General features: G+C 43.0%; 1 protein-coding gene across 1 annotated transcript; it reads right to left on the bottom strand.

The window, feature by feature from the left end:
• On the bottom strand, nt 1-26,650 carry LOC115194146 (glycogen phosphorylase, muscle form-like). The gene is made up of 20 exons (XM_029753580.1): nt 26,408-26,650; nt 10,672-10,773; nt 10,216-10,294; nt 9,967-10,070; nt 9,608-9,739; nt 9,408-9,519; nt 9,112-9,194; nt 8,855-8,998; nt 8,540-8,632; nt 8,043-8,189; nt 5,646-5,809; nt 5,420-5,534; nt 5,212-5,313; nt 4,957-5,104; nt 4,815-4,873; nt 4,059-4,200; nt 2,174-2,381; nt 1,719-1,853; nt 1,553-1,619; nt 1-1,333 (listed from the first exon to the last, which is right to left on the bottom strand). The coding sequence occupies exons 1-20, from the start codon at nt 26,648-26,650 to the stop codon at nt 1,181-1,183; spliced, it is 2,532 nt and encodes an 843-aa protein (XP_029609440.1). The 3' UTR covers nt 1-1,180.
• Between the last annotated feature and the right edge of the window lie 465 nt (nt 26,651-27,115).

Genomic DNA, 27,115 nt, shown 5'->3' with positions numbered 1-27,115 from the left:
TTTTGGAATGTAACAAAATATCACAACAATTGTTGTAACTTTGTCTCCTTTATTGACGGTTGTTTCACATTAACAAGAGAATGCAGGGTTTGAAGATTTCAGTGCTTTTCAGACTCTCCCTAAAGGAAGATAAACATTAATAAACTAATGGAAAGTGCAATTTACATCAACCCTACACACTCAATTACTAGTATAATCTTAACTTTAAGTCCAAGACTTCCAAACACTGAAAAATACTATTGTACCAGAAATGGTTATTTATTTTAACATAAAAAACTAGCTGCTTACGTGAGCAGACAAGGTGTTCATGGGATCACTTTAGGCCGTACAACTACACACACAGCTTAGTTAAGGCAACTTTATAGTCAATCATAGAGGTATTAGGCAGAGAAGGTGGAGGAGAGAAGGCTTAATTTGTTGCACTAAATGATGGATCATAACTTCCGACACTGGAACAACGTTTTGAGGATATACTGATGGGATCATGCTAAACAAAACACAGCTTATAGCAGAAAGTATTTTAGTAATAAGCATTGTGTGGGGGCTAGCCAAAAGATGAGCATGTCAGGTGGAGATATGAATAAAGAGGTGGTCATTGGCAGGCCAAAGCTGTAGTGTAGAATCACAGTGTCTATGTGAGAAGAACGTGCATATTTTCAATACTGTATTATGATAAGCCACTCTAATGTTATATCCCTTGTCTCATCCTTGGAAGACATGGTTTTGGTACCATTAAACAGTGTTGAGGTTTCCAGCTACTTGTTGACCCCAATGACAGTTAAAGGGTGTATTCTCTGGCCAAATTGTCTTAAATGATGGTGAACAGTGTTACTGATGTTGCACAGCCAGTCGACTATGCATTGGGGAAGGTGATTACTGATTTTGATTCAGCCCATTGAAAATGAATACTGAATGTCGAGGTTAAAAGTGGTATCAGGTTATTGGCCATCACATAGCTGGACAGGGGGTTGCTATAGTCAATCATTAACTAATACTGACCACAATAAAATAACACAAAAGGTACTAGTTATAGGGGAGATTTCTGGTTTTTAAACCATTTCTCAAGTTAACATTTATTTTTTTTGTGGAATAGCCAGAGGTAAATGCAGAAGTTGGGGGCTGTGGGAAAAACAGAGGTTGGGAACGTTGACAAGCCCGAGGCTGGTTTTCGGGCTGGGGCTTATTGGCGAGGATCATCTGGGGCAGGGATCCTTTCCAGGCTGGGCTCCATGCCCCAGATCTCTCGGGCGTACTGGGAGATGGTGCGGTCGCTAGAGAATTTACCACAACCGGCGATGTTGTGGATCACCATCTTGGTCCATTCTTTGGGGTTCTGTTGGGATGGATTGGAAGAGAGGGGAATTAAAACCATTGTAGAAGGAAGGAATACTGTTATGTTATTTATGTGGAAAAACTCTTAGAATTGACAGGGGAATAGTCAAGTCACCTTTTATTTACAGTGCATTTAAACAGGTCTTAACACATTTTACAAAAAAATAAAGAAATTAAGAGAAAATAAAACAATAGATATTCAGTCTTATGAAACACTGACCTTGTAGAGAGCACTGACTTTGTCCTGACATTTGATGTAGGCTTCGTAGTCAGCGAACACCTTGAATCTGCAACACAGATAGACATTGTGTGGCTGTGTGTATATCAGTTGAGTACAGTGTGTCAGCATTTGGGTATTCTTTCGGTGACTCAGCTTTTTCTCCCACCTGTCATGATGCAGTAGCATGTTGACAATGTCCTTGAAGAGGTCATGCTGGTCGGGGCTGAAGTATCCACCAGCGATCTGGTCCATTGCCTGCTTCAGCTCAGGAATGCGATTGTAGTACTCCATGGCATCATATCTGGAAGATGGATAAATTAATAAAGAAGAGGATACATTTATAAAGAGGATAAAACATATTTTTTCCATTATGTAATTTTTCCACCTATCATCATTTCCAAGTCATCCCCCCCAAAAGATCTGCTTCCGTTCCATCCTTCACCATTCCATACGTCTTGGCTTCTCCACCAAACTTTACCAAGTAAGCATCCTTCCATGTCATCCAAAAGTTCTCTCCATAGCTATCATCCAATGCCAATATTTTTGTCTTCTCCATCATCACTAACCAGAACCTCTTTGTCCATCCATCCATCCACCCACTCACACCCTCCACTGTCTTACCCGCTCTTGTCCATGGCGTCCACGTCATCCACCCTCATACCAAAGATGAAGAGGTTCTCCTCCCCAGCCTCCTCAGCCATCTCTACGTTGGCTCCGTCCATTGTACCGATGGTGAGCGCTCCGTTCAGCATGAACTTCATGTTGCCAGTTCCAGACGCCTCTGTGCCAGCTGTGGAGATCTGCTCAGATAGATCGGACGCAGGGATGACTGGGTAGAGAGAGAAAGAGAGATGGGGGGGAAGAGAGCGGGACAGGGATAAACAGAAATAGAGAGATGAGACCAGGCAGAGAAAGATGTGTCTTAGAACCTTTAACTTTTTAAGGTATAGGGGGCAGTATTTTCGATTTCGGATGAAAAGCGTGCCCAGAGTAAACTGCCTAAAACTCGGGCCCAGAGTCAAATATTTGCATATTATTAGTAGACTTGGATAGAAAACACTCTGAAGTTTCTAAAACTGTTTGAATGATGTCTGTGAGTATAACAGAACTCATATTCCAGGCAAAAATCTGAGAAAAATCCAACCAGGAAGTGGGAAATCTGATGCTTGTAGTCTTTTCAAGTCATTGCCTATCTAACACACAGTGACTTAGGGTTCATTTTGCACTTCCTAAGGCTTCCACTAGATGTCAACAGTCTTTAGAACCTTGTTTCAGGCTTTTGCAGTGAACAGAGAGCGAACAAGAAGGCCGGGAAGTTGGTGACTCAGAAAATGACATGAGTTCATTGGCGCGCATTTACGTGATGAGGTAGCTGTGTTCCATAATGTTTTTCAAGACATTGGAATCGTCCAGTTGGAATATTATTGAAGTTTTATGTTAAAAAGGCCCTAAAGATTGATGCTATACAACGTTTGACATGTTTCTACGAACGTAAATAAACCTTTTTTTGACTTTTCGTCATGAAATTTTTGGCGCGCTTCCTACATTTGGAGTAGCTTACTGAACGCTCAAACAACAAGGAGGTATTTGGACATAAATTATGGACTTTATCGAACAAAACAACATTTATTGTGGACCTGGGATTCCTGGAAGTGCCTTCTGATGAAGATCATCAAAGGTAAGTGAATATTTATAATGCTATTTATGATTTTAGATGACTCCAAAATGGCGGGTATCTGTATTGCCTGATGTATTTTTCTGAGCGCCGTGCTCATATTATTGCAAAGTGTGCTTTCCCGTGAAGCTTTTTGAAATCTGTCACAGCGGTTGCATTAAAAAGATGTTTATCTATAATTCTTTGAATAACAGTTTAATATTTTATCAACGTTTATGATGAGTATTTTTGTAAATTGTTGTGATGATTCACCGGAAGTTTTGGAGGGAAAATATTTTTACATCACGCGCCAATGTAAAATTGGGTTTTTGGATATAAATATGAACTTTATCGAACAAAACATACATGTATTGTGTAACATTGAGTCCTAGGAGTGTCATCTGATGAAGATCGTCAAAGGTTAGTGCTTAATTGTAGCTGTATTTCTGGTTTTTGTGACCCCTCTCCTGCTTGGAAAATGGCAGTGTGTTTTTTTTTTGTGTTGGCACTGTCCTAACATAATCTAACTTTATGCTTTCGCCGTAAAGCCTTTTTGAAATCGAACAATGTGGTTTGGCTTAAGGACAAGTGTATCTTTAAAATGGTGTAAAATAGTTGCATGTTTGAGAAATTTGAATTATGAGATTTTGTTGTTTTGAATTTGCCGCCCTTATATTTCACTGGCTGTGTTCCGCAGGTGGGACGCTAGCGTCCCACATAGCCCATACAAGTTAACAAAATTTGGCAGCGCTAGCTAGCGCAAAGTCTGAAACAAAGAAGGAAGACATGGAGGGTTACTTAGCTCCTATGGGAGCATAAAGAAAGAAACCAACAAGTATGTGACTTTTTTACTTTTCTCGGCCAGAGTGACCTTGTAGTTCTCCAGGAAGATGACTTTGAGGCGGTCGCCCACCACCTCGTCGTGGTTGACAATATCTCCAATGGCCGTGATCAGCCTGATGATCAGCTTAGCAGTGTGGTAACCAGGGGCAGCCTGGGAAAAATGGAGAAAAACATATGGAAGCACATGGATGCCAAAATCTCATTCAGGGTAGCTCAAAAGATTAGCCTGGTCCCAGATCTGTTTGTGCTGTCTTAAAAACTATAGTCGTTGTCTCCATAGGAGTTACATTTACATTTACATTTAAGTCATTTAGCAGACGCTCTTATCCAGAGCGACTTACAAATTGGTGCATTCACCTTATGATATCCAGTGGAACAACCACTTTACAATAGTGCATCTAAATATTTTAAGGGGGGGGGGTTAGAAGGATTACTTTATTCTATCCCAGGTATTCCTTAAAGAGGTGGGGTTTCAGGTGTCTCCGGAAGGTGGTGATTGACTCCACTGTCCTGGCGTCGTGAGGGAGCTTGTTCCACCATTGGGGTGCCAGAGCAGCGAACAGTTTGGACTGGGCTGGTTTGGACTGGGCTGAGCGGGAACCATGCTTCCTCAGAGGTAGGGGGGCCAGCAGGCCAGAGGTGGATGAACGTTGGCAAGACAGCTCAAACAGATGTAGGACAGGCTAACAAAATATATCTATGACTAAGACTTTTACAATACACTGTGTATCCTTGTTATGTAATCCAACTTGAATTGCTACTCACCTTTCCTCCAATCATGATAGTCCTGGGGGTCCAATTCTTGTTGGGCTCCTTCTTGATGCCTGATTGAAAAAGAAGACAGGCTAACTTGGTTTACTGAATAATGTCTCTCACTAGAGCTGTGAAAGAACGGAGTACCACTCACGGTTGTAGAGAGTGATGATGTGCAGGCAGTTAAGCAGCTGCCTCTTGTACTCGTGGATCCTCTTGACTTGAACGTCAAACATGGAGTTGGGGTTGATCTTCACCTTGTAGTGCTCCTCGAGATAGGCAGAAAACTTAAGCTTGTTCTCCTACAGATAGAAACAGGTGTTAGGAGGAGTGATAGTCATGGTCTCAGACTGAGACGTTGACTGAAATGACAATGACAACATATGAAAAGAGACTGTTGTGTTCTGACCTGTTTGATCTTGGCGATGTCCCGAATCAAAGAGTCGTCATCCACAAACTCCAGCAAATTCTTCAGTTGGTCCAGATCGCGGATGTAATCCTCACCAATCCTCTGCACATTCAAACATTCATAAATACCCATGTTTAGAAGAATTCTAATCAAACACTACTGTCAAAGCCACTCTTACTTCACTTTAGCTGTATACTCCACCACATACCTCTGCAATGACTTCAGCCAGTCCAGGATTGCACATGACCAGCCAGCGTCGGGGTGTGATGCCATTGGTCTTGTTCTGGAACTTGTGGGGGTCCACCTCGTAGAAGTCCTTGAACCTGTGGACACAATGAGCAAATTATCAAATGCCCCTCTACATCTCATTGACCAATGGGATAGCAAAGTACAGTATAGCTAACGCCAAAATAAAACAATGTTTTTTTTTGTACAGAGTGGCCTTGATGATGTCCGAGTGGATGCGGGCCACTCCGTTGACGGCGTGGGAGCCCACGATGCACAGGTGGGCCATGTTGATCTTCTTCTGGTCGCCCTCCTCCACCAGGGACATGCGGCGCAGACGGTCATGGTCCCCAGGGTAAAGGTTAGCAATGCGCTGAGGGAGGAGGGACAAAGGATTTTATAGTAGTTTTACAGCCCTTCCTGTTTTGATCACGTTAGCGAGAGACGCTAGCACATAAAGGTTGAGGCAATGGTTTGGACTGTATCTAACTCTTAATCCCTCTAAAAGGCTCTGCAGACGGTACGTCGGATTCAGTCTTTCATCACGTCACACTGTGTGGTGTTCCCAAATTAGATCTTGATGTCAACCTGGACAGATTGTACAATCTGCTCCAGTTCTGTCATCACATTCTGCGATTGGCTTGCGAGGCTACGTCAGTTGACATAGGCTACGTCAACTGCAATGGTTTATTTGATCTGCACATGCACCAGCGGCACAAGCCTCACTCTATGCTTATGTGCGAGTGAAGTGAGTTCGGAACAACTTAAAGTATGCATTTTAGAAATAGTTTTCACATACAAATATACACTATAAGTATGTAGACGCCCCTACAAATTAGTGGATTTGGCTATTTCACCCACACCCGTTGCTGACAGGTGTATAAAATTAAGCACAACGACATGCAATCTCCATAGACAAACATTGGCAGTAGAATGGCCCTTACCGAACAGCTAAGTGACTTTCAACGTGGCACCGTCATAGCATGCCACCTTTCCAATATGTCAGTTTGTCAGATTTCTGCCCTGCTAGAGCTGCCCCGGTCAACTGTAAGTGCTTTTATTGTAAAGTGGAAATGTCTAGCTCACAGAACGGGACTGCCGAGTGCTGAAGCGCTTAGAACGTAAAAAACATTTGTTCTCCGTTGTAACACTCACTACTGAGTTCCAAACTGCCTCTGGAAGTAACGTCAGCACAAGAACAGTTCAGTCGGGAGCTTCATGAAATGGGTTTCCATGGCCGAGCAGCCACACACAAGCCTAAGATCACCATGCGCAATGTCAGGCGTCGGCTGGAGTGGTGTAAAGCTCGCCGCCATTGAACTCTGGTGCAGTGTGAACGCATTCTCTGGAGTGATGAATCACGCTTACCCACCTGGCAGTCCGATGGAGAAATCTGGGTTTGGCGGATGCCAGGATAACGCTACCTGTCCGAATGCATAGTGCCAACAGAAAAGTTTGGTGGAGGAGGAATAATGGTCTGGGGCTGTTTTTCATGGTTCGGGCGAGGCCTCTTAGTTCCAGTCAAGGGAAATCTTAACGCTACAGCATACAATGAATGACCTTCTAGACGATTCTGTGCTTCTAAATTTGTGGTAACAGTTTGGGGAAGGCCCTTTCCTGTTTCAGCATGACAATGCCCCCGTGCACAACGTGAGGTTCCTACAGAAATGGTTTGTCGAGATCGGTGTGGAAGAACTTGACAGGCCTGCACAGAGCCCTGACCTCAACCTCAATGAACACCTTTCTGAGGATTCGGGAATTCTGACTGTGAGCCAGGCCTCATCGCCCAACATCAGTTCCCAACCTCACTAATGCTCCTGTGGCTGAGTGGAAGCAAGTGTCTGCAACAATGTTCCAACATCTAGTGGAAATCCTTCCCAGAAGAGTGGAGGCTGTTATAGCAGCAAAGGGGGGACCAACTCCATATTAATGCCCATGACTTTCGAATGAGATTTTCGACGAGCAGGGGCCTGCATTCTTTTGGTGTCCGAACTCAGAATTAAATAGGCTTCCCCTAAAGAACATGGTCGCTGAACATTTATTTTGATTGCTGATTTTGTACACTTATCAAAATCCCACCAGGTAGCCTGATTTCAGATGTATCACATAAAAAAGATTATAAGGGAAATCATTCTTCTTTCAAAGCATGAAAACGTTTAAAACAAACTTATATTAATCTGACTATTCACAATAATCGTCAGGTGCCTTGTGGCTGAGGTCAGTCACCAGGATCGGCTCGTAACATCAGCCACACTATACGATAAAGGCTCAACATTTCAGACACTGACAGAACTTTGTTGGAGCCTACAATCACACGTAATGGTACTTAATCGTCAGACCTAGACCCTGTCACACTGAATGAGCCAAGATGTCCGACAATCGTTTACGACCTAAGAATTTGCCCATGATGTGGACATTTTGTCTGAGACTGCAAAATCATGGAATAAGACGGCTAAAAATGTACAGTCTGGTGGTTTTAAGATCCATGCCTTTATTATTTGACCCACACTGTAATATGGAGTGAACATTTGGATGTCTCTCTCACTGTCTCTTTCTTTCTCCCACTCCACCCCCCTCCCTCCCTCCTGCCCTCTTCCTCTCTCTACCTCCAGGTGGCGTCGGTTGATCTCGAAGATGATCTCCAAGTGTCTGGGCAGAAGGTTTTGGAACAGGTCGATGGGCCAGCGCTCCAGGGCCTCAGGCAGGACTGTATGGTTGGTGTAGGCACAGGTACGCGTAACGATGTCCCAGGCCTGAGAGAGGGGGAAAACACAAAGATGCATGTAGAAGGAAATTGTCTTAGTGAATGTTTGGTCAATCAATTTAGGGGCATCGGAGAGGAAGAGGCTAAGCGAGAGGTTTCACTCTTGCCAAAATCTGTCCAAAATAAGCCCAATGTGTTTCTATTGGCTTATTTTAGACCTAAGCTTGTGACCTGCCTTCCCGCCTTTGGAGCAATGACTCCCATTGTTAGGGCAGAGACATGAGTATCTCGTCATTATATAAAGATCTCTGGGAGCATTCCCCTTTTTGTGGTGAGTATTCTTTACACTTCTATTTTTTGTGCAACACTTTTGCTTTAGCAGGGGGACCAGCACTATACCTTCTCCCATGTCTGGTGCTCCGTGTCCAACAGGATCCTCATCAGCTCAGGGATGGCCATGGCTGGGTGGGTGTCGTTCAGCTGGATGGCCACCTACAATATAGGCAAGAGAGAGGACGTCAGCACAATAGATACGATGCAGTTAGGGAAGGACACTTTTGCATATAGTCTCACACTCCGCCATTGTGTCTTTGGCATAGTACCGTAGAGTGGTCAATGAACAAAGACATTTGGAGAGTATATGGTGCTTTGATACATATCGTCCGGTTACAACAGAGTCTAGGACGCTAAGGATATCTATTGTATCTAGCTTACCTTGTCAGGTAGGGTGGACAGGTCCACGCGCACAACCTCGGTGGAGCCAAACTTTGAGGACTTGAAGCGACGGACAATGTCCTGCAGAGTGGCCGCCACCACAAAGTACTCCTGCTTCAGACGAAGCTCCTTGCCCTCGAAGAACTAGGGTCAAACACAGATCCACAGTCCATCACACTTGTTTATTATGAATTCCTCATAACAGCGCATTGATGGCTGGGTAAATAAAGGTTACATAAACACTGGGTTCTACTCACGTTGTCATTAGGGTAGAGGACACGGGAGATGTTCTCAGCCAAGTTCCTGTCCAGCACAGCCTGAATGTAGCCACCAACATTGACTGTAGAACGGAAGAAAAACTTCTGGTCACATCATACATTTAAAATGCCTTGCGCTATACTGTTTTCCAGCTCCAATCCTGACAATCTGACTGGTGAATTAGATGACTGACAATAATATTACAGAGGTTGTAAAGATGTTAAGTAATGCATAATTGAATCAGCAGGTTTAAGCAGTAAACCAGACAAGCCCAAACAGTCGAGAAGTAACTCACAGTCTTTCAGGTTGAAATCACATGGGGCCTTGGCGGACCATAGTCTCATGGTGTTCACAACGTTGTTCCTGTAGCCAGGGACTGGGGTGTCATAAGGAAGGGCCAACACTACCTGTCAACATAGCAGGGTCATGTAATGTTTAGTTACGTCGGCAATGATGACTATTTCTATGTTGTATCCTTTCAATGTGGCCTCTCACCTGTGTGTCAACCCATTTCACCCCTTCGGGGGTGTGCTCCACTCTGCCATAGAAGTGGACGGGTCGCATGTACTCAGGGCGGGCCTTCTCCCAGGGGTTGCCGTAGCGCAGCCAATCATCAGCCTCCTCCACCTGTGAAGAGATGTCAGCCACTACAATGAACTATGAGTTGATTATTCTGATTATACAGCATCATGAATCTACTATGAGTAGATTACAAAAATGTGAAAATGTGTGAAATGATTCATCAAATAAGTGGACCATCTAAAGCGCATGACTCCAACAAGCACTGAAAAGTACCATATACACTCACAGACATGTACATAAATATTGTCAACTTTGCCAGTCAGTCAAACTACCTGCCAGCCATTGACTATTTTCTGGTTGAAGATGCCAAACTCATAGCGGATGCCGTAGCCGTAAGCTGCCAGCCCCAGAGACGCCATGGAATCTAGGAAGCAGGCTGAGAGCACAGGTGGGGAGGGGAGGGAGAGATGAGGTGAGGGTTGTCCTGACCACTGCCAGAGCATCACTGTCATTGGCTACACTATTTGTGCAGGGAAGAACCAGTGAGGTAGACTAGTCGAGGAGTAGGAGGAGAAACTCACCGGCGAGCCGTCCAAGACCACCATTTCCCAGGCCGGCATCCTCCTCAATGTCCTGCAGCTCCTCCATGTCCAGACCCAACTGTTGAAGACGAAGATACATTGTGAAGATTTATAGTACTTTATTAGCCATTATACATATTAGGATGGAGGGAGGATGGGAGGTACATTAGTGTAATAAGTCAAGCTTTAGCATCTGAATACAAGGGGATGGGGCAGTGTTCAATCTCAGAGTAGGGCCATGTACCTGAAATTCTTACATCAGAAAGTATTCTTGAATCTTACATGGAGTGTGAAGAAAAAAAAGCACTCATTGTCAGTGTCATTAATGTTCAATGTGCCAGTTTCATACCCTCCACAGTGTATGTCACAGACTATGTACTAGGTTGAGGTAACTATGATGGGACACTGTTATGGTCCAGAAGGGTCCTATGGCCCTAAGGCCTATCCGTCAGTCACCTGATAGGTGGCCTCATCACAGGCATTCTCCAGTGCCAGGTTCACCATTGTATTCTGCAGGGTACGCCCCATGTAGAACTCCAGGGACAGGTAGTACACACGCTGGAGAGGAACAACAGAGGAAGGTGCATCAAGGAAAGTTAATGCAATACAGTACAGTGCAGAATATCCTCTACGTTCAATACACCTTCAGCCATCCAACAGTAGTGTGCCCCCATGTGGTAGCCCTGAGAAATGGAACATTATCTCTGCCTCTCCTATTCTACTAGAGGCAGCAGCTGTAGCCAAGAGGGGAGAGCCGGGGCTGCCAAAAACAGCAGTGCTATACTTGGCGACCCGTCAAGCAACAGCTCTTTCTGAGAGAGCATTGGAATGAGTTCAACTACCTCATAAGCCTCTATTAATACCGCCAGTGAACACCAACAACTGTTTCAAAAGATAAAAGTTCTTTATAACACGCTTGGATTCATCCCAAGGTCTCACAATAACCGACATAAAGAGTGCTGCAAACAGTGGCAGTTTGTTTACTTATGTCCGTATAGGATTTCTCTGCAGCTTGTCTCCGCCCACTACAACGTCACCGAGGACACACAGGTTTTACATCATATTCTCATTTAGATTCCAATTCATGTATGGGGTATGTAACTCACACTGAAGCTATGCAATGAAATTAGAATGAAATCAAATACGTTTTTGTCACATGCACCAAATACAACAGGTGTAGACTGTACCGTGAATTGCTTACGTATGAGCCCATTCCCAGCAATGTAGAGTTAAAAAGTAAGAAAAGATGAGCAAATAAAACAAAAAAAGGAAATAGTAACACAATAAAAAAAAACTATAATGAGGCTATATACAAGGAGTTTCTATTGTTTTATTTATTTAACCTTTTTTTAACCAGGAAAAGCCCATTGAGACCCAGAGTCTCTTTTTCAAGGGAGACCTGGCCAAGAAGGCAGCAACAACCAACAACTGCTGGTGTTGAAGGAGACCAGACTACAGAGTAAGTTTACCCAAAAGGCCTTTGTAGATGAATGCATACAAATGTAGCTTTCTGTGCATATGAAGTGAGGTCCAAACTACCATTTGGTATAAGGTGCAATGGTGGGTGAGTGACTTGGCATTTGTAATAAAGCGCAAGGATGCATGATAAACAGAGTCCAGTCTCTGTAAAGAGTACCAGTACAGAGTCAATGTGCAGGGGTACGAGGTAGTTGAGGTAATATGTACATGTAGGTAGGGGTAAAAGTGACTAAGCAGTCAGGATAGATAATAAACAGAGTAGCAGCAGCCTATGTGAAGAGTGTGAAATTGTGTCTATGTGTGAGTAATTGTGTTTTGTTTGTGTGAGCGTATATAGTGTGTGAGTGTAGTATTTAAAAAAAAAAGATATATATATATTTCACCTTTATTTATTTAACCAGGTAGGCAAGTTGAGAACAAGTTTTCATTTACAATTACGACCTGGCCAAGATAAAGCAAAGCAGTTCGACACATACAACAACACAGAGTTACACATGGAGTAAAACAAACATACAGTCAATAATACAGTAGAAACATAAGTCTATGTACAATGTGAGCAAATGAGGTGAGATAAGGGAGGTAAAGGCAAAAAAGGCCATGGTGGCAAAGCAAATACAATATAGCAAGTAAAGCACTGGAATGTTAGATTTGTAGTGGAAGAAAGTGCAAAGTAGAAATATAAATAATGGGGTGCAAAGGAGCAAAATAAATAAATAAATAAATAAATACAGTAGGGGAAAAAAGGCCATGGTGGCAAAGCAAATACAATATAGCAAGTAAAGCACTGGAATGTTAGATTTGTAGTGGAAGAAAGTGCAAAGTAGAAATATAAATAATGGGGTGCAAAGGAGCAAAATAAATAAATAAATACAGTAGGGGAAGAGGTAGTTGTTTGGGCTAAATTATAGATGGGCTATGTACAGGTGCAGTGATCTGTGAGCTGCTCTGACAGCTGGTGCTTAAAGTTAGTGAGGGAGATAACTGTTTCCAGTTTCAAAGATTGTGTGAGTGTGTGGGTACAGTCCAGTGAGTGTGCATAGAGCAAGTGCAAGAATGTCAGTGCAAAAAAAGGGGGACAATGCAAATAGTCTGTGTAGCCATTTGGTTAACTGTTCAGCTGTCTTATGGCTTGGGGGTAGAATCTGTTCAGGAGCCTTTTGGTCCCAGATTTGGTGCTCTCGTACCGCTTGCCGTGCGGTAGCAGAGAGAACAGTCTATGACTTGAGTGGCTGGAGTCTTTGACAATTTTTAGGTTCTTCCTCTGACTCCGCCTGCTTTAGAGGTCCTGGATGGCAAGGAGCTCGGCCTCAGTGATGTACCGAGCCATACGCACTACCCTCTGTAGCTCCTTGCGGTGTCAAGCAGTTGCCATACCAAGCGATGATGCAGCCAGTCAAGATGCTCTCAACGAGCATGGTTACATGCACATAATAATGCAGTTATTGTGGATAGTCAGGTTAATATAATAGCTAGTTTAAAACTTGTACATGCTTTGCAAGTAGAATGATTTCCCTAACAATCCTGTTTACATGGACACATCTGAAATCAGGCTACCTGATGGGACTTTTGTTAATGCAGAAAATCGGGCACTCAAAATAAACGTTCTACCACAGTGACCATGTTATTTTTGCGAAGACTATTTGATTCTGAGTTGGGACATATGAAGTGTGTATGTGAAAACGATTTATAACATGCATACTTACAGTTTTTCCTAACTCACTTCCCTCGCACATAATACGGAAGCTTGCGCTACCCGGGACTGGCCTGGCACATGCGCAGATCAAATACACCACTGGAATGCCGATTAAGCTGTTTACATCTCCTAATAATTTGAAAGATTGCTCGCCGTATGCTTACTTCAGATTAAGGTAAGCAGAGTAAGATGTTGACATGACTAATGTCATACTCGGCCTTCTTCTATAATCAGTTTAATATTGAATTATTAGTGTGCATGTAAACATACTCAATGGTGCAGCTGTAGAACTTTTTGAGGATCTGAGGGTCCATGACAAATCTTTTCAACCTCCTGAGAGGGAAGAGGCGTTGTCGTTCCCTCTTCTCGACTGTGTTGGTGTGTTTGGACCATGATCGGTCCTTAGTAATGTGCAAACCGAGGAACTTGAAGCGCTTGACCTTCTCCACTACAGCCCCGTCGATGTGAATGTGGGCTTGCTTGGCCCTCCTTTTCTCTTTTCCTGTAGTCCACGAATAGCTCCTTTGTCTTGCTGACGTTGAGGGAGATCTTATTGTCCTGGCACCACACTGCCAGGTCTCTGACCTTCCTGTAGGCTGTCTCATCATCGTCAGTGATCAGTCCTACCACTGTCGTGTCTTAATGATGGTGTTGGAGTCGTGCACAAACACGCAGTTGTGGGTGAACAGGGAGTACAGGAGCGGACTAAGCACGTACCCCTGAGGGGCCCCATGTTGAGGGTCAGTGTGGTGGATGTGTTGTTGTCTACCCTCACCACCTGGGGGCAGCCCATCAGGAAGTCCAGGATCCAGTGTGATGAGCTTGGAGGGCACTATGGAGTTGAATGCTGAGCTTTAGTCAATGAACAGCATTCTAACATAGGTGTTCCTTTTGTCCATGTGTGAAAGGGCAGTGTGGAGTACAATAGAGATTGCGTCATCTGTGGATCTGTTGGGGCGGTATGCGAATTGGAGTGGGTCCAGTGTATGGGATGATGGTGTTGATGTGAGCCATGACCAGCATTTCAAAGCATTATATTTTTAGAGATGTGAGTGCTAAAGTGCGATAGTCATTCAGGCATGTTACCTTGACATTCTTGGGCACAGGGACTATGGTGGTCTGTTTGGAACATGTAGCTATTACAAACTGGGTCAGGGTGAGGTTGAAAATGTCAATGAAGACACTTGCCAGCTGGTCAGCACATGCTCTGAGTATCCGTCCTGGTAATCCGTCTGGCCCTGCGGCCTTGTGAATGTTAACTTGTTTAAAGGTCTTACTCACATAAACTACGGAGAGCGTGATCACACAATTGTCTGGAAGAGCTGGTGCTCTCATGCATGGTGGTGCAGTGTTGCTGGCCTCGAAGTGAGCATAAAAGGCATTGACACTTTGTCTGTTTGATGGTTTGTTGGAGGGCGTATCGGGATTTCTTATAAGCGTCCAGATTAGTCTTCCGGTCTTTGAAATCGTCAGCTCTAGCCTTTAGCTCAGTGCGGTTGTTGCCTGTAATCCATGGCTTCTGGTTGGGATATGAATGTACGGTCACTGTGGGGACGACGTCTTTGAGGCACTTATTAATGAAGCCCGGAACATATTCCAGTCTGTGCTAGCAAAACAGTCCTGTAGTTTAGCCTCTGCTTCATCGGACCACTACCGTATTGAGAGCGTCACTGGTACTTCCTGTTTGAGATGTGGACACATTTGCTAAATGGAGGGCAAGGGAGAGCTTTGTAAGCATCTCTGTGTATGGAGTAAAGGTGATCTAGAGTTGTTTTGCCTCTAGTTGCAAATGCCTCTTTGCTTCATTATTTCTAAGGTCACAACTTTTTTTTACCTTTATTTAACTAGGCAAGTCAGTTAAGAACAAATTATTATTTTCAATGACGGCCTTGTTCAGGGGCAGAACGACAGATTTGTACCTTGTCAGCTCAGGGATTCGATCTTGCAACCTTTCGGTTACTAGTCCAACGCTCCAACCACTAGGCTACCCTGCCGCCCCACTTAAGTGATAATGCCCTCAAAGCCGGTGTTTGGAGGATATATTGGCATGGTTGTTGTTAGGCCCGAGAAGAAGTTGAGGGCTGGCAAACCGTGCCAATATATCCTTCAAACACCGGCTTTGAGGGCATTATCAGTTTTATACAATGGGTTACTATCATATTTAAATAATGATTTACATATTTTTATAAAACGTTATTTTGATGAATTTATTCATACTATTTCATCCTTCCACAAGATATAGTCCCTACACAAATCTAAGGTTGCTACCCGAGCCGGCTGGTCGTTCTTTCTATCGATTCGGTTGCCAGAGATGCAACCCAGTCGTTCAGTCTTTTTGTTCTGCATCTATGGACGCGACCCAGTCGTTCGTTTCAAATGTTCCATTGCCATACTGGCTGGCATCATTCTTATCCCTTGCTTGCTAGCTAGCCAATTACGACTAACTTACAGTCACGTCAAAGCAGCCAGAATAACAGCAAAATAGCCGCATTTGCATAAGCTGTTTTCTAGTGACATTTGTTTGGATAGATCCATAACAATGAGCTAATGAGACACGATTTTGTGCTCACTCGTCAGGACACTGTTGTTCAGAAGAGCTAGCCAACAACACAGCTAAAACAATCACTTCAAACTGAAGCTGGAAAGGCTGCAAACTAGCTGCGCTTCGTTTTGTTTGACCTTCTTTAATTGACATTTCTTTGTAAATGAAATCAAAGTTTATTTGTCACGTGCGCCGAATACAACAGGTGTTCATTACTATGGGACAGCTGAAGATCGAATTTGAATACTGAAACAATATTGCAAATGTCGGAGAGACAGACAGCAAGCTTTATACAAATCTCTGCTGTTGAAAATGAAATATTATTCTAAAATAAATGTAAGATAATGTCTAGATGCTTTTGAGACAGTGGGTTGCACAGTCAGATGGAACAGAGTAAATAGGCATTTTAACGTCATAGATTTAGCCTGTGATAACTTGTGGAATAGACACCGACTGGAATGCGGTTTTAACCAATCAGCATTCAGGATTAGACTTACCCGTTGTATAAAGTGCTACAACATAATTGATCAGGATGGTGTGTTTGATATCCTAAATGAAAAGCTAGCAGGGAACGACACCCGAGACTTCGATTGACCTGTGACATTTCAAATGGGGTTTTCCGACAATAGGAGGGTATGCAAACGAGGACATGGAAAAAAGAGCTCCCTACTGTCCCATTGAATGTGACCGTGATAAAGTGACAAAGGCATTAGTGGTCCCTTCTAAAAGGTTAGGGCAACTAGGGAGGGAGATGCCAATCATTGGCGGAGATGGGGTTACATAAACACTATAAATAACAGCAGTGTTACTACTGCTATTAATGCATTAGTAAACATGAATACTTTGGGAAGAATGGATTGATTATGAGAAATTACTGTTTTAAGAAATGGACCGAATACCAAAAGTGTAATTGAACTCTTGATGACCAGGGGTTATCAACTAAGGATTAGTGTAAACAAATGATTATTTATATTTCTTACGGGGCATGGAGGTATTGGTCAAATATGTTCTCAGGGTCTTTATTTGATCACCCTGTTGCAGGAGACCTGCTTATGCCGATTATGACTTTACGCCGATTAATATAAACAGAGTAAGGTGTTTATATGACTAGTGATGTCATAGTCAGGCCTACTGCATGGCCGTGCACAGACCTTTCAGGGTGCAGGTGCTCAAAATGAAAAAAAGAGCGCAACCCCCCCCTTTTTTTTTGCCTGATTGAAGATTAAAAAAAAAACAATGCTCTTTGATTTTTAAATAATAACTTAATAATATAATATTCACAATCTTCTAACTCATGATAAATGTCAGGCTGGCTTGTTTGAATATTTTAGTATATTGTGGTCTGTGTAGCTGCTGCCCTGACACACATGTCCATCTCCCGACTGAAGGGATGGAGTTGAGTCGGAGGGGTCATTGATGCAGCTGACCCTCTCTCTTTCTGCCTCTCTCTGATGCGTGTATCAGCCAACCAGAACGAATATTGGTGGTGATGTAAATCAAGTGTTTTCAAGTGTTAATCAAATGTTTTGCTGCTGTTGCAGTACTGTTGATATTTAAACTAGGTAGCTAGCTACACACTCAACCGGTGACTACATCTCAAATTTGGATACCGGACAGCCGAAAAGCGTGCGCAGCCAGGTAGTTCAAGATTAACGTCTATCCATGTCCTAAGGACGTCGGGAATGCCTTCAAAACTGGCCACTGGGGCAATAGTGAGTGCTATTACCATCAAGTAGGCTTGGGTTTTGTTAGGGTGTTGTGGACAGGGGTGGTCCCATGACTCTGGATCAGAAGGTTGTGTGTTCGATCCCCATCGTGCAAGCTGGTTTTTGGTTTTAACCCTATCCCAAAACTTAACCCTTACCTTAACCATTCGGAATGAATGCCTAAACTTACGAGCAGCAGGAGCAACAAAAACACTTTGAAATTTGACGTTTGGAGCAACTGCAAATAAAAAAAGTTTGGAAGACGTGGATGAACAGCTAACTCTTCCATGAGACAGAGCTTGTTTTGCGCGTGCGAGCTTTGTACAGGCCAGACCAACAGGCACAACAAACGGACTGGGTGGGGGTAGAGGGTGGCGAACTTGACGATGTCATGACGACTTGCGGGCAGTAGGTTCAGAACAATGCCAAAAACTGTATTCAAAAATAAAATTATACCACCACCCAAAAGGGCACTTGGCGAGTGGGAGGCACAGGTAGAACCCTATCTGTGCACGTGCCTGGCCTACTGCCATAAGCAGTTTAATATTTAATTATTAGTGTGCATGTAAACATACTCATTGATCAGTTTTCTTGATGCTACATGTAGTTGTTCATTGACATTGGATTTTTTGCAAATTTTGTGCACTTGTTTTTTATGCGAATTAAGGTCTGCTTTTGAGTTAATACTGCTGGCTTGTTTGCCTACTAACTTTATCTACTCTATTGTTTATGTGATGGTGCCGGAGGGGAAGGCTGCCATCTTATTGGCTCTTAACCAACCATGCTATCCTGTTTGTTTTTTCACGTTGTTCGTAACTTGTTTTGTACATAATGTTGCTGTTAACATCTCTTATGACCGAAAAAAAAAGCTTCTGGACATCAGAACTGCGATTGCTCACCTCAAACTGGATGAAGAGTTCTTCTTCAATGAGTCGGACGGGAGGGATATAATACAAACACCCCAGATCCCTGTTATTCGCTGAAGAAGGAAACTGAGATTTCGCAGAAAGAGATCAGGGTGCCTTGTGAGGATCAGGCGACGAGTGGCTAATCTGCCTTTGTCTTCCGTCCTGCAAGCTAACGTTCAATCGCTGGAAAATAAATGGGACTTAACTGAAAGCATGTTTATCCTACCAACGGGACATGGCTGAACAATGACATTAAGAACATACAGCTGGCGGGTTATACACTCTATCGGCAGGACAGAACAGCAGCCTCTGGTAAGACACGGGGCGGGGGCCTATGCATATATGTAAACAACAGCTGGTGCACAATATCTAAGGAAGTCTCAAGGTTTTGCTCGCCTGAGGTAGAGTATCTCATAATAAGCTGTAGACCACACTATCTACCTAGAGAGTTCTCATCTGTATTTTTCGTAGCTTTCAACATACCACCACAGACCAATGCTGGCACTAAACCGCACTCAATGAGCTGTATACCGCCATAAGCAAACAGGAAAATGCTCATCCAGCAGCGGCACTCCTAGTGGCCGGGGACTTTAATGCAGGGAAACTTAAATCAGTTTTACCTCATTTCTATCAGCATGTTAAATGTGCAACCAGAGGGAAACAAATTCTAGACCACCTTTACTCCACACATAGAGACGTGTACAAAGCTCTCTCTGTCTTAGTCTGTATTGCCTACATGTTTCAAGCAGACCACCATAGCGTTCTTGGGCACAGGGACTAAGGTAACCTGCCTAAATGACTACCAATCCGTGGCACTCACATCTGTAGCCATGAAATGCGTTGAAAGGCTGGTCATGGCTCACGTCAACACCATTATCCCAGAAACCCTAGACCCACTCCAATTTGCATACCCCACCAACAGATCCACAGATGATGCAATCTCTATTGCACACCACACCTGGACAAAAGGAACGCCTATGTGAGAATGCTATTCATTGACAACAGCTCAGCGTTCAACACTATAGCGCCCTCAAATCTCATCACTAAGCTAAGGACCCTGGGACTAAACACCTCCCTCTGCAACTGGATCCTGGACTTCCTGACAGACCGCCCCCAGGTGGTAAGGGTAGGTAACAACATATCCGCCACGCTGATCCTTAACACGGGGGCCCCTCAGGGGTGCGTGCTCAGTCCCCTCCTGTACTCTCTGTTCACTCATGACTGCACGGCCAGGCATGACACCAACACCATCATTAAGTTTGCTGATGACACAACAGTGGTAGGCCTGATCACCGACAACGATGAGACAGCCTATAAGGAGGAGGTCAGAGACCTGACCGTGTGGTGCAAGGACAACAACCTCTCCCTCAATGTGATCAAGACAAAGGAGATGATTGTATACTACAGGAAAAGGAGGACCGAGCACGCCCCCATTCTCATCGACGGGCTGTAGTGGAGCAAGTTGAGAGCTTCAAGTTCCTTGGCGTCTACGTCACCAACAAACGAACATGGTCCACGCACACCAAGACAGTCGTGAAGAGGGCACGACAAAACCTATTCCCCCTCAGGAGACTGAAAAGATTTGGCATGGGTCCTCAGATCCTCAAAAGGTTATATAGCTACACCATGGAGAGCATCCTGACGGGTTGCATCACTGCCTGGTATGGCAACTGCTTAGCCTCCGACCGCAAGGCACTACAGAGGGTAGTGTGTACGGCCCAGTACATCACCGGGGCCAAGCTTCCTGCCATCCAGGACCTCTATACCAGGTGGTGTCAGAGGAAGGCCCTAAAAATTGTCAAAGACTCCAGCCACCCTAGTCATAGACGGTTCTCTCTGCTACCGCACGGCAAACGGTACCGGAGCGCCAAGTCTAGGTCCAAGAGGCTCCTAAATAGCTTCTACCCCCAAAATATAAGACTCCTGAACAGCTAATCAAATGGCTACTCAGACTATTTGCATTGCCCCCCCAGAACGCTGCTGCTACTCTCTGTTATTATCTATGCATAGTCACTTTAATAACTCTACCTACATGTACATATTACCTCAATTACCTCGGCACCGGTGCCCCCGCACATTGACTCTGTACCGGTACCCCTTGTATATAGCCCCGCTATTGTTATTTACTGCTGCTCTTTAATCATTTGTTATTCGTATCGCTTACTTTTTTGTGCATTTTTCTTAAAACTGCATTGTTGGTTAAGGGCTTGTAAGTAAGCATTTCACTGTAAGGTCTGCACCTGTTGTATTCGGCGCATGTGACAAATACAATTTGATTTGATGCTTTCCCCACATATAATGCTACACTAATAGCCACTGCCAATTTAGCCTGCTCTAACTTTGGCCTATTAAGCCACGTTATTGCATCCCACTTTTAAAATTCATATTGTTATCTTGTTGCTATATTTGCATAGCTTCTTTCATGTAAACGCATTTAGCATATTGCTACTGATTAACAATTTCTTTGTGGATTTTGATGTGTGCTTGGGGTTATGGTCTTGCTGGAAGATCCACATACGGCCAACTTTCAGCCTCCTGGCAAAGGCAACAACGTAGGGCCCCAGGACCAGTGGAAGCAGAATAGCCCCATAACATCAAAGATCCACCACCATATTTTACAGTAGGTATGCATGAGCAAAATCAAAACCCATAACTACCTACAAATATGGTGATGGACCTTTGATGTTATGGGGATATTTTGTTTCCACTGGTCCTAGGAGCGTCTGCTAAATGACAAATGTTATGCACTAGTAATGTTTACACATCTTCAGAAGAAGTGAACCTGCCTCCTGTTTAGACAGCTGGTTGTTGTGTTTCAGATCTTGGAGGGGGATGAGGTGGTGGACTGTGTGACAGTGTAGCCCTACATGCTGGGGGACTTTGTGAATCTCACAAACAACACTACTAAAGTGGACAAGAGGTTCAAGGCCTCAGAATACGGCATAGACTTCGGATACCAGGAGGATGAAACTTGGCCGCAAGTGGATCTTCCAGCAAGAAAATAACTCCATGCACACATCAAAATCCACAAAGAAATTGTTAAGTCTCCGGACTTTAAACCCGTTGAAAACCTGTGGTTCGAATTGAAGAGAGCTGTACATAAGCGCAGACAAACTACATCAAGCATCTGGAAGATTCTGTATGGGGGAATGGTCTAAGATCCCTCCCAATGTGTCCAATGTGTTCTCCAACTCATAAGATATTTTAGAAAAAGGCTCAGCGCCATTATCCTCGCATGGTGAGGTATTGAAAGGTATTGAAAAGAGGGGTGTCAATCATTTTGACCCCTACATTTCTGAGAAAAAAAGTATTACTTGTTAAACAAAATCGCTTTCTCTGAGAAATTGTATTAGTTTAAAATAATATAATTGCCCAATTTTTTTGGAACATACAATAAAGCTCATCTTTATTTTTTATTTTTTTTAAATGTTTTATTTAACTAGGAAAGCCAGTTAAGAACAAATTCGTATTTACAATGACGGCCTACACTGGCCAAACCTGGATGATGCTGGGCCAATTGTGCGCCGCCCTATGGGACTCCCAATCACGGCCGGTTGTTATACAGTCTTTATCAAGGTTGTCAATAATTTTGTAAACACAGTGCCTTGACTTTTTCCACATTTTGTTGTGTTACAGCCTGAATTTAAAATTGATTAAATTGAGATTTTGTGTCACTGGCCTACACACAATACCCCATAATTGTCACGTCCTGACCAGTATAGGAGGTTATTTGTTAGTTTAGTTTGGTCAGGACGTGGGCAGGGGTTTTTGTTTTATATGGTTCGAGGGTTATGTGTATGCAGAGTGGTATTGTATTTATGTGTTCCGGGGTTTTGGTGTATGTTCTTGTGTTGATCTTCTAGGTTTTCTAGATTGTGTATTTCTTTGTTGGCCTGGTGTGGCTCTCAATCAGGAACAGTTATACATTGTTGTTCCTGATTGAGAGTCATACTTAGGGAGCTTGGTTTCACCTGTCTGGTTGTGGGTAGTTGTATTTGTACTGCTGTTTGTTAAGCCTGCAAATCTGTTAGCTGTCATTCTGTTTCTTGTTTTTTCCGTTACTCACTTTAAATAAAATTAAAGTATGAGTATTCACGTACCCGCTGCGCCTTGGTCTAATCACTTCGACAGCCGTTACAATAATGTCAAAGTGGAATTATGTTTTTAGAAATGTTAACAAATTAATAAAAAATGAAAAGCTTAAATGTCTTGAGTCAATATGTATTCAACCCCTTTGTTATGGCAAGCCTAAATAAGTTCAGGAGTAAAAATTTGCTGAACAAGTCACATAATACAGTGCATTCGAAAAGTGTTCAGACCCCTTGACTTTTTCACATTTTGTTTCATTACAGCCTTATTCTAAAATGGATGAAATTGTTTTTTCCCTCATTAATCTACACACAATACCCCATAATGACAAAGCAAAACCAGCATTTTAGAAATGTTTGCAAAAAAAACAAGCCATGAGGTCGAAGAATTTGTCCATAGAGCTCCGAGACATGACTGTGTCGAGGCACAGATCTGGGGAAGGGTACCAAATTTTTTTGCCGCATTGAAGGTCACCAAGAACACATTGGCCTCCATCATTCTTAAATGGAATAAGTTTGGAACCACCAAGACTCTTCCTAGAGTTGGCTTCCCAGCCAAACTGAGCAATCGGTGGAGAAGGGCCGTGGTCAGGGAGGTGACCAAGTACCCGATGGTCACTCTGACAGAGCTCCAGAGTGCCTCTGTGGTGATGGGAGGATCTTCCAGAAGGACAACCATCTCTGCAGCACTCGACCAATCAGGCCTTTATGGCAGAATGGCCAGACAGAAGCCACTTCAAAAACCAGATTCTCTGGTCTGATGAAACCAAGATTGAACTCTTTGGCCTGAACGCCAAGCGTCACGTCTGGAGGAAACTTGGCACCATCCCTACGGTGAGGCATGGGGGTTGCAGCGTCATGCTGTGGGGATGTTTTTCAGCAGCAGGGACTGGGAGACTAGTCAGGATCGAGAAAGATGAACGGAGCAAAGTACAGAAATATCCTTGATGAAAACCTCCTCCGGAGCACTCAGGACCTCAGACTAGGGAGAAGGTTCACCTTCCAACAGGACAACGACCCTAAGCACACAGCCAAGACAACGCAGGAGCGGCTTCGGGATAAGTCTCTGAATGTCCTTGAGTGGCCCAGCCAGAGCCCGGACTTGAACCTGATTGAACATCTCTGGAGAGACCTGAAAATAGCTGTGCAGCGACAATCCCCATCCAACCTGACAGAGCTTGAGAGGATTTGCAGAGAAGAATGGGAGAAACTCCCCAAATACAGGTGTGCCAAGCTTGTAGCATCATACCCAAGAAGACTTGAGGCTGTAATCACTGCCAAAGGTGCTTCAACAAAGTACTGAGTAAAGGGTCTGAATACTTATGTAAATGTGATATTTCAGTTTTTTTATTTGTCATTATCGGGTATTGATGAGGGGAAAAAACTATTTAATACATTTTAGAACAAGGCTGTAACGTAACAAAATGTGGAAAATGTCAAGGGGTCTGAATACTTTCCAAATGCACCATATTTCTATACAAAAAGCCATTTTTTTCTCAGCTTCTTAACTAACTCATCGATATGCTTTTTAAAAGACAGCTTTTCATCTATCCAGATGCCCAGATTTTTGTAAGCAGGGACAAGATCAATATAGACACCATCCAAAGTACATATGCTTAAATCATTAGAGTTATTTTTATGCGCTCTAGAGAACAACATATACTTTGTTTTACCTGCATTCAATACTAATTTCAGGTCAATAAAGTTTTTCTGTAATACAATGAAGACAGACTGTAGTTCAGATAGAGCCTGGTCAACTGTGGGGGCAATAGCATACACAACCGTATTATCGGCATACAAGTGCAGGTTACATTTTTTTTTTTAGACAAGTCAATATTGTTAATGTAAACAGTAAAAAGTACAGGACCCAGAATCAAACCCTGCGGGACACCTTTCGTAGTATCGAGGAAACCTGATGTAACACCATCAGTAGATACACATTGAGTTCTATCTATCAAGTCACTTTTAAAGAAGTTACATGCAGCCTGGTCTAGGCCAATTGAGGAATGCCTTTGAATTAGCAGTGAGTGATCAACAGTATCGAAAGCCTTTGACAGGGCAATGAAGAGGGCAGCACAATGTTGCCTTTTATCCATACAGTTAATCATTTATAACTAGGGATGCAGCATAGATAGTGCTATGACCTGGTCTAAAACCTGGCTGATGTACAGTACATTTAGAATACATTTCAAAGATAAGGAAGATCTTAGCTGAGAATTAATCAAGAATTCTAATATTTTACCTAGGCAAGAAATTGGCCGATAATTATTTAGGGTCACCACCTTTGTGAACGGGGAGTACATGGGCCGCCTTCCAAACCTTGGGGAGAGTACCAGATATATTCGCCAGGTTAAAAATATGGGATCACGATTCAGCAATCAAGGGGGCAGAGATCTGCAGCAAAAATGGATGAAGCATATCAGCCCCAGTGGGCATCAGTCTTAAGCAAGGCTTCTAGCACATTACAGATAGTAAATTGTTGAAATGAAAAAAAAGATTCACTAGAATTGGACAGAATCAATTGAACATTTATTTTTCCAATGTGTGTATGTAACTATTTTCTGGGTAGACAATCTGCAAATGTATGGTGTTATTTTTCTGTTCAATAATCCAAGATTCTCAACTAATGAACCGTATGTGATGCATTTGTTCATAACTCTTGCTCAATATTACATACATAAAATTACTTTCTTTAAGAACATAACAAAAAATACTCTATATTTTTAAAGGTTGAATTAAATAATTTTTGTCATATTAAATAATATGCTCTGTAAGAATAAGAAAGTAATTAAATCTATTGCTACTCTTAAAGATGCATCGATCCGCCATTTCCTGGTTGTTGAAATTATAATAGTTAGCCTAATTTCAGTTTATGTGACAAAACAAGCAAGTGTAGTGTAGAGAATCATTGTAACTTCTAAACCGCTGTAAAATATATATTCCATTAACAAAAATATTGTAGCTCGTGTACAAAACCGAAAACTAAAGACACAAAAACGTAAGAACAGGAAGCATAGAAATAGCGCACATAAAACAGATCTACCACTTCTTAGACTTGCTTTCAAAGAGAATGACAGACCTTTAACTCACATTGTTATGTGAATTTGGTCGGGTCGCCCAAAAAGTTACATATTGCAGCTTTAAGCATTTTAAATGTATTTGAATGTAAAAACCCTTTATGCATTTTTGTTTTTGCGTGTTTGTGATGTTTTGTGTTACAAAAATCTATACATTCTTAAAAAATGTAACACGTTTCATTTTATATCCTTCAAAGTGTAATGATAGAGTATGCGAACGTTTGTAGATTATGTTGAAAACGACAGGCGTCCATTTTGGATGCTGTCTCCAGTTTATTTATAAACTCAGTGATTAAGAATGAGATAACATACAGAAATGTACTGAATGTTTTCTCATCCAGAGATGCAACATCATTATGTAGCCTAACTAGCAAAGAGCTTTGATGGAGCGCTCAATGTAGAATTTGGCATTCCTTTACCATTTTCCCTGCATAATCACATTGTGGATGAAATAGTCTACCTTCTCCTCAATTGATATTATCAGCATAACACTTCTGTAATGTTAGCGTCTGAAGCGCAGTCTAGATTTCAGCATAATTTCACATAATGCGCAGTGATATTTCCCTGGGAAAGCCACCCCCTCCCCACTTCACCCGGAGTCTGACAGAGGCGCAGGCCTACGTGCCGAAGCTTGCAATATGTGCGGAAGATTGCGATGGGACGGGAACACTGTGTCACTGCGGCAACTCGACTGCTTACCTTGGGGTCTTTCTCGTAGTAGTGCTGCTGCGTCCTGATCCATCGGCCAACCAGATGGTCGCGCACGGTGTTGGCCAAGGCGAAGTAGTAGTCCCTTTTGGTCGCCACATTTCGGTCCTTTACGAGCGTAAAGTGGAGATGGCGATTAAAATTAGTCTTGAGGTCTGAAACATTTTCCACTCCTGCAAGCCCTCGCACCGATATCTGCTTTCTCTTCTCCTGGTCTGTCAGTGGCTTAGGCATCTTGGTAAATGCGTATTTTCTATTGTACGACTGTAGATCCGAATGACAAATATCGACCTAGGGTGATGAGAGATGGCAAGTAACTAACCGTGTTATGCCTATGCTTGTCACGGTGTTTGCCCTGCCTCCCTCTGACCAGTGGGGTTTCCACTCGATAGCACTGCCACAAAGTCTATACCGTAAAGCTTCAAGAAAACACAAATGTGCTTTTTGGTCTTACGTTAAGGTTAGGCATAATGTTAGCAGTGTGGTTAAAGTTACGGTTAGGTTTAAGATCAGATTTTAAGAAGATAATTGTAGAAATGGGCGGGGTTTATGACCTTGTGGCCGTGGGAACTTGGAACGACCGTCAAGTGGTGGACCGCTCTGGTATTATTGTACCAACCGCTCAAATGTTGTATCCCATCAGAACCCAAAATACTGTCTTGTTTTACCCCAATGTATATGTAAACAAACACTATATAG

The sequence above is a fragment of the Salmo trutta genome, chromosome 5 (genome assembly GCF_901001165.1).
Source record: "Salmo trutta chromosome 5, fSalTru1.1, whole genome shotgun sequence".
Lineage (NCBI taxonomy): Eukaryota > Metazoa > Chordata > Actinopteri > Salmoniformes > Salmonidae > Salmo > Salmo trutta.
The sequence above is the reverse complement of the archived record's forward strand: the minus strand, read 5'-3'. Positions and strand labels throughout refer to the sequence as shown.

Bases quoted from the DNA above. Each gene is read 5' to 3' on its own strand.
- LOC115194146 (XM_029753580.1), bottom strand. From the start codon at position 26,650: ATGCCTAAGCCACTGACAGACCAGGAGAAGAGAAAGCAGATATCGGTG. The intron at 9,195-9,407 runs GTGAGTTACTTC...TCCGTTCTACAG, and splicing joins TGATTTCAACCTGAAAGACT to TCAATGTTGGTGGCTACATT. The intron at 5,535-5,645 runs GTACAAAAAAAA...TTGTGTCCACAG, and splicing joins GACATCATCAAGGCCACTCT to GTTCAAGGACTTCTACGAGG.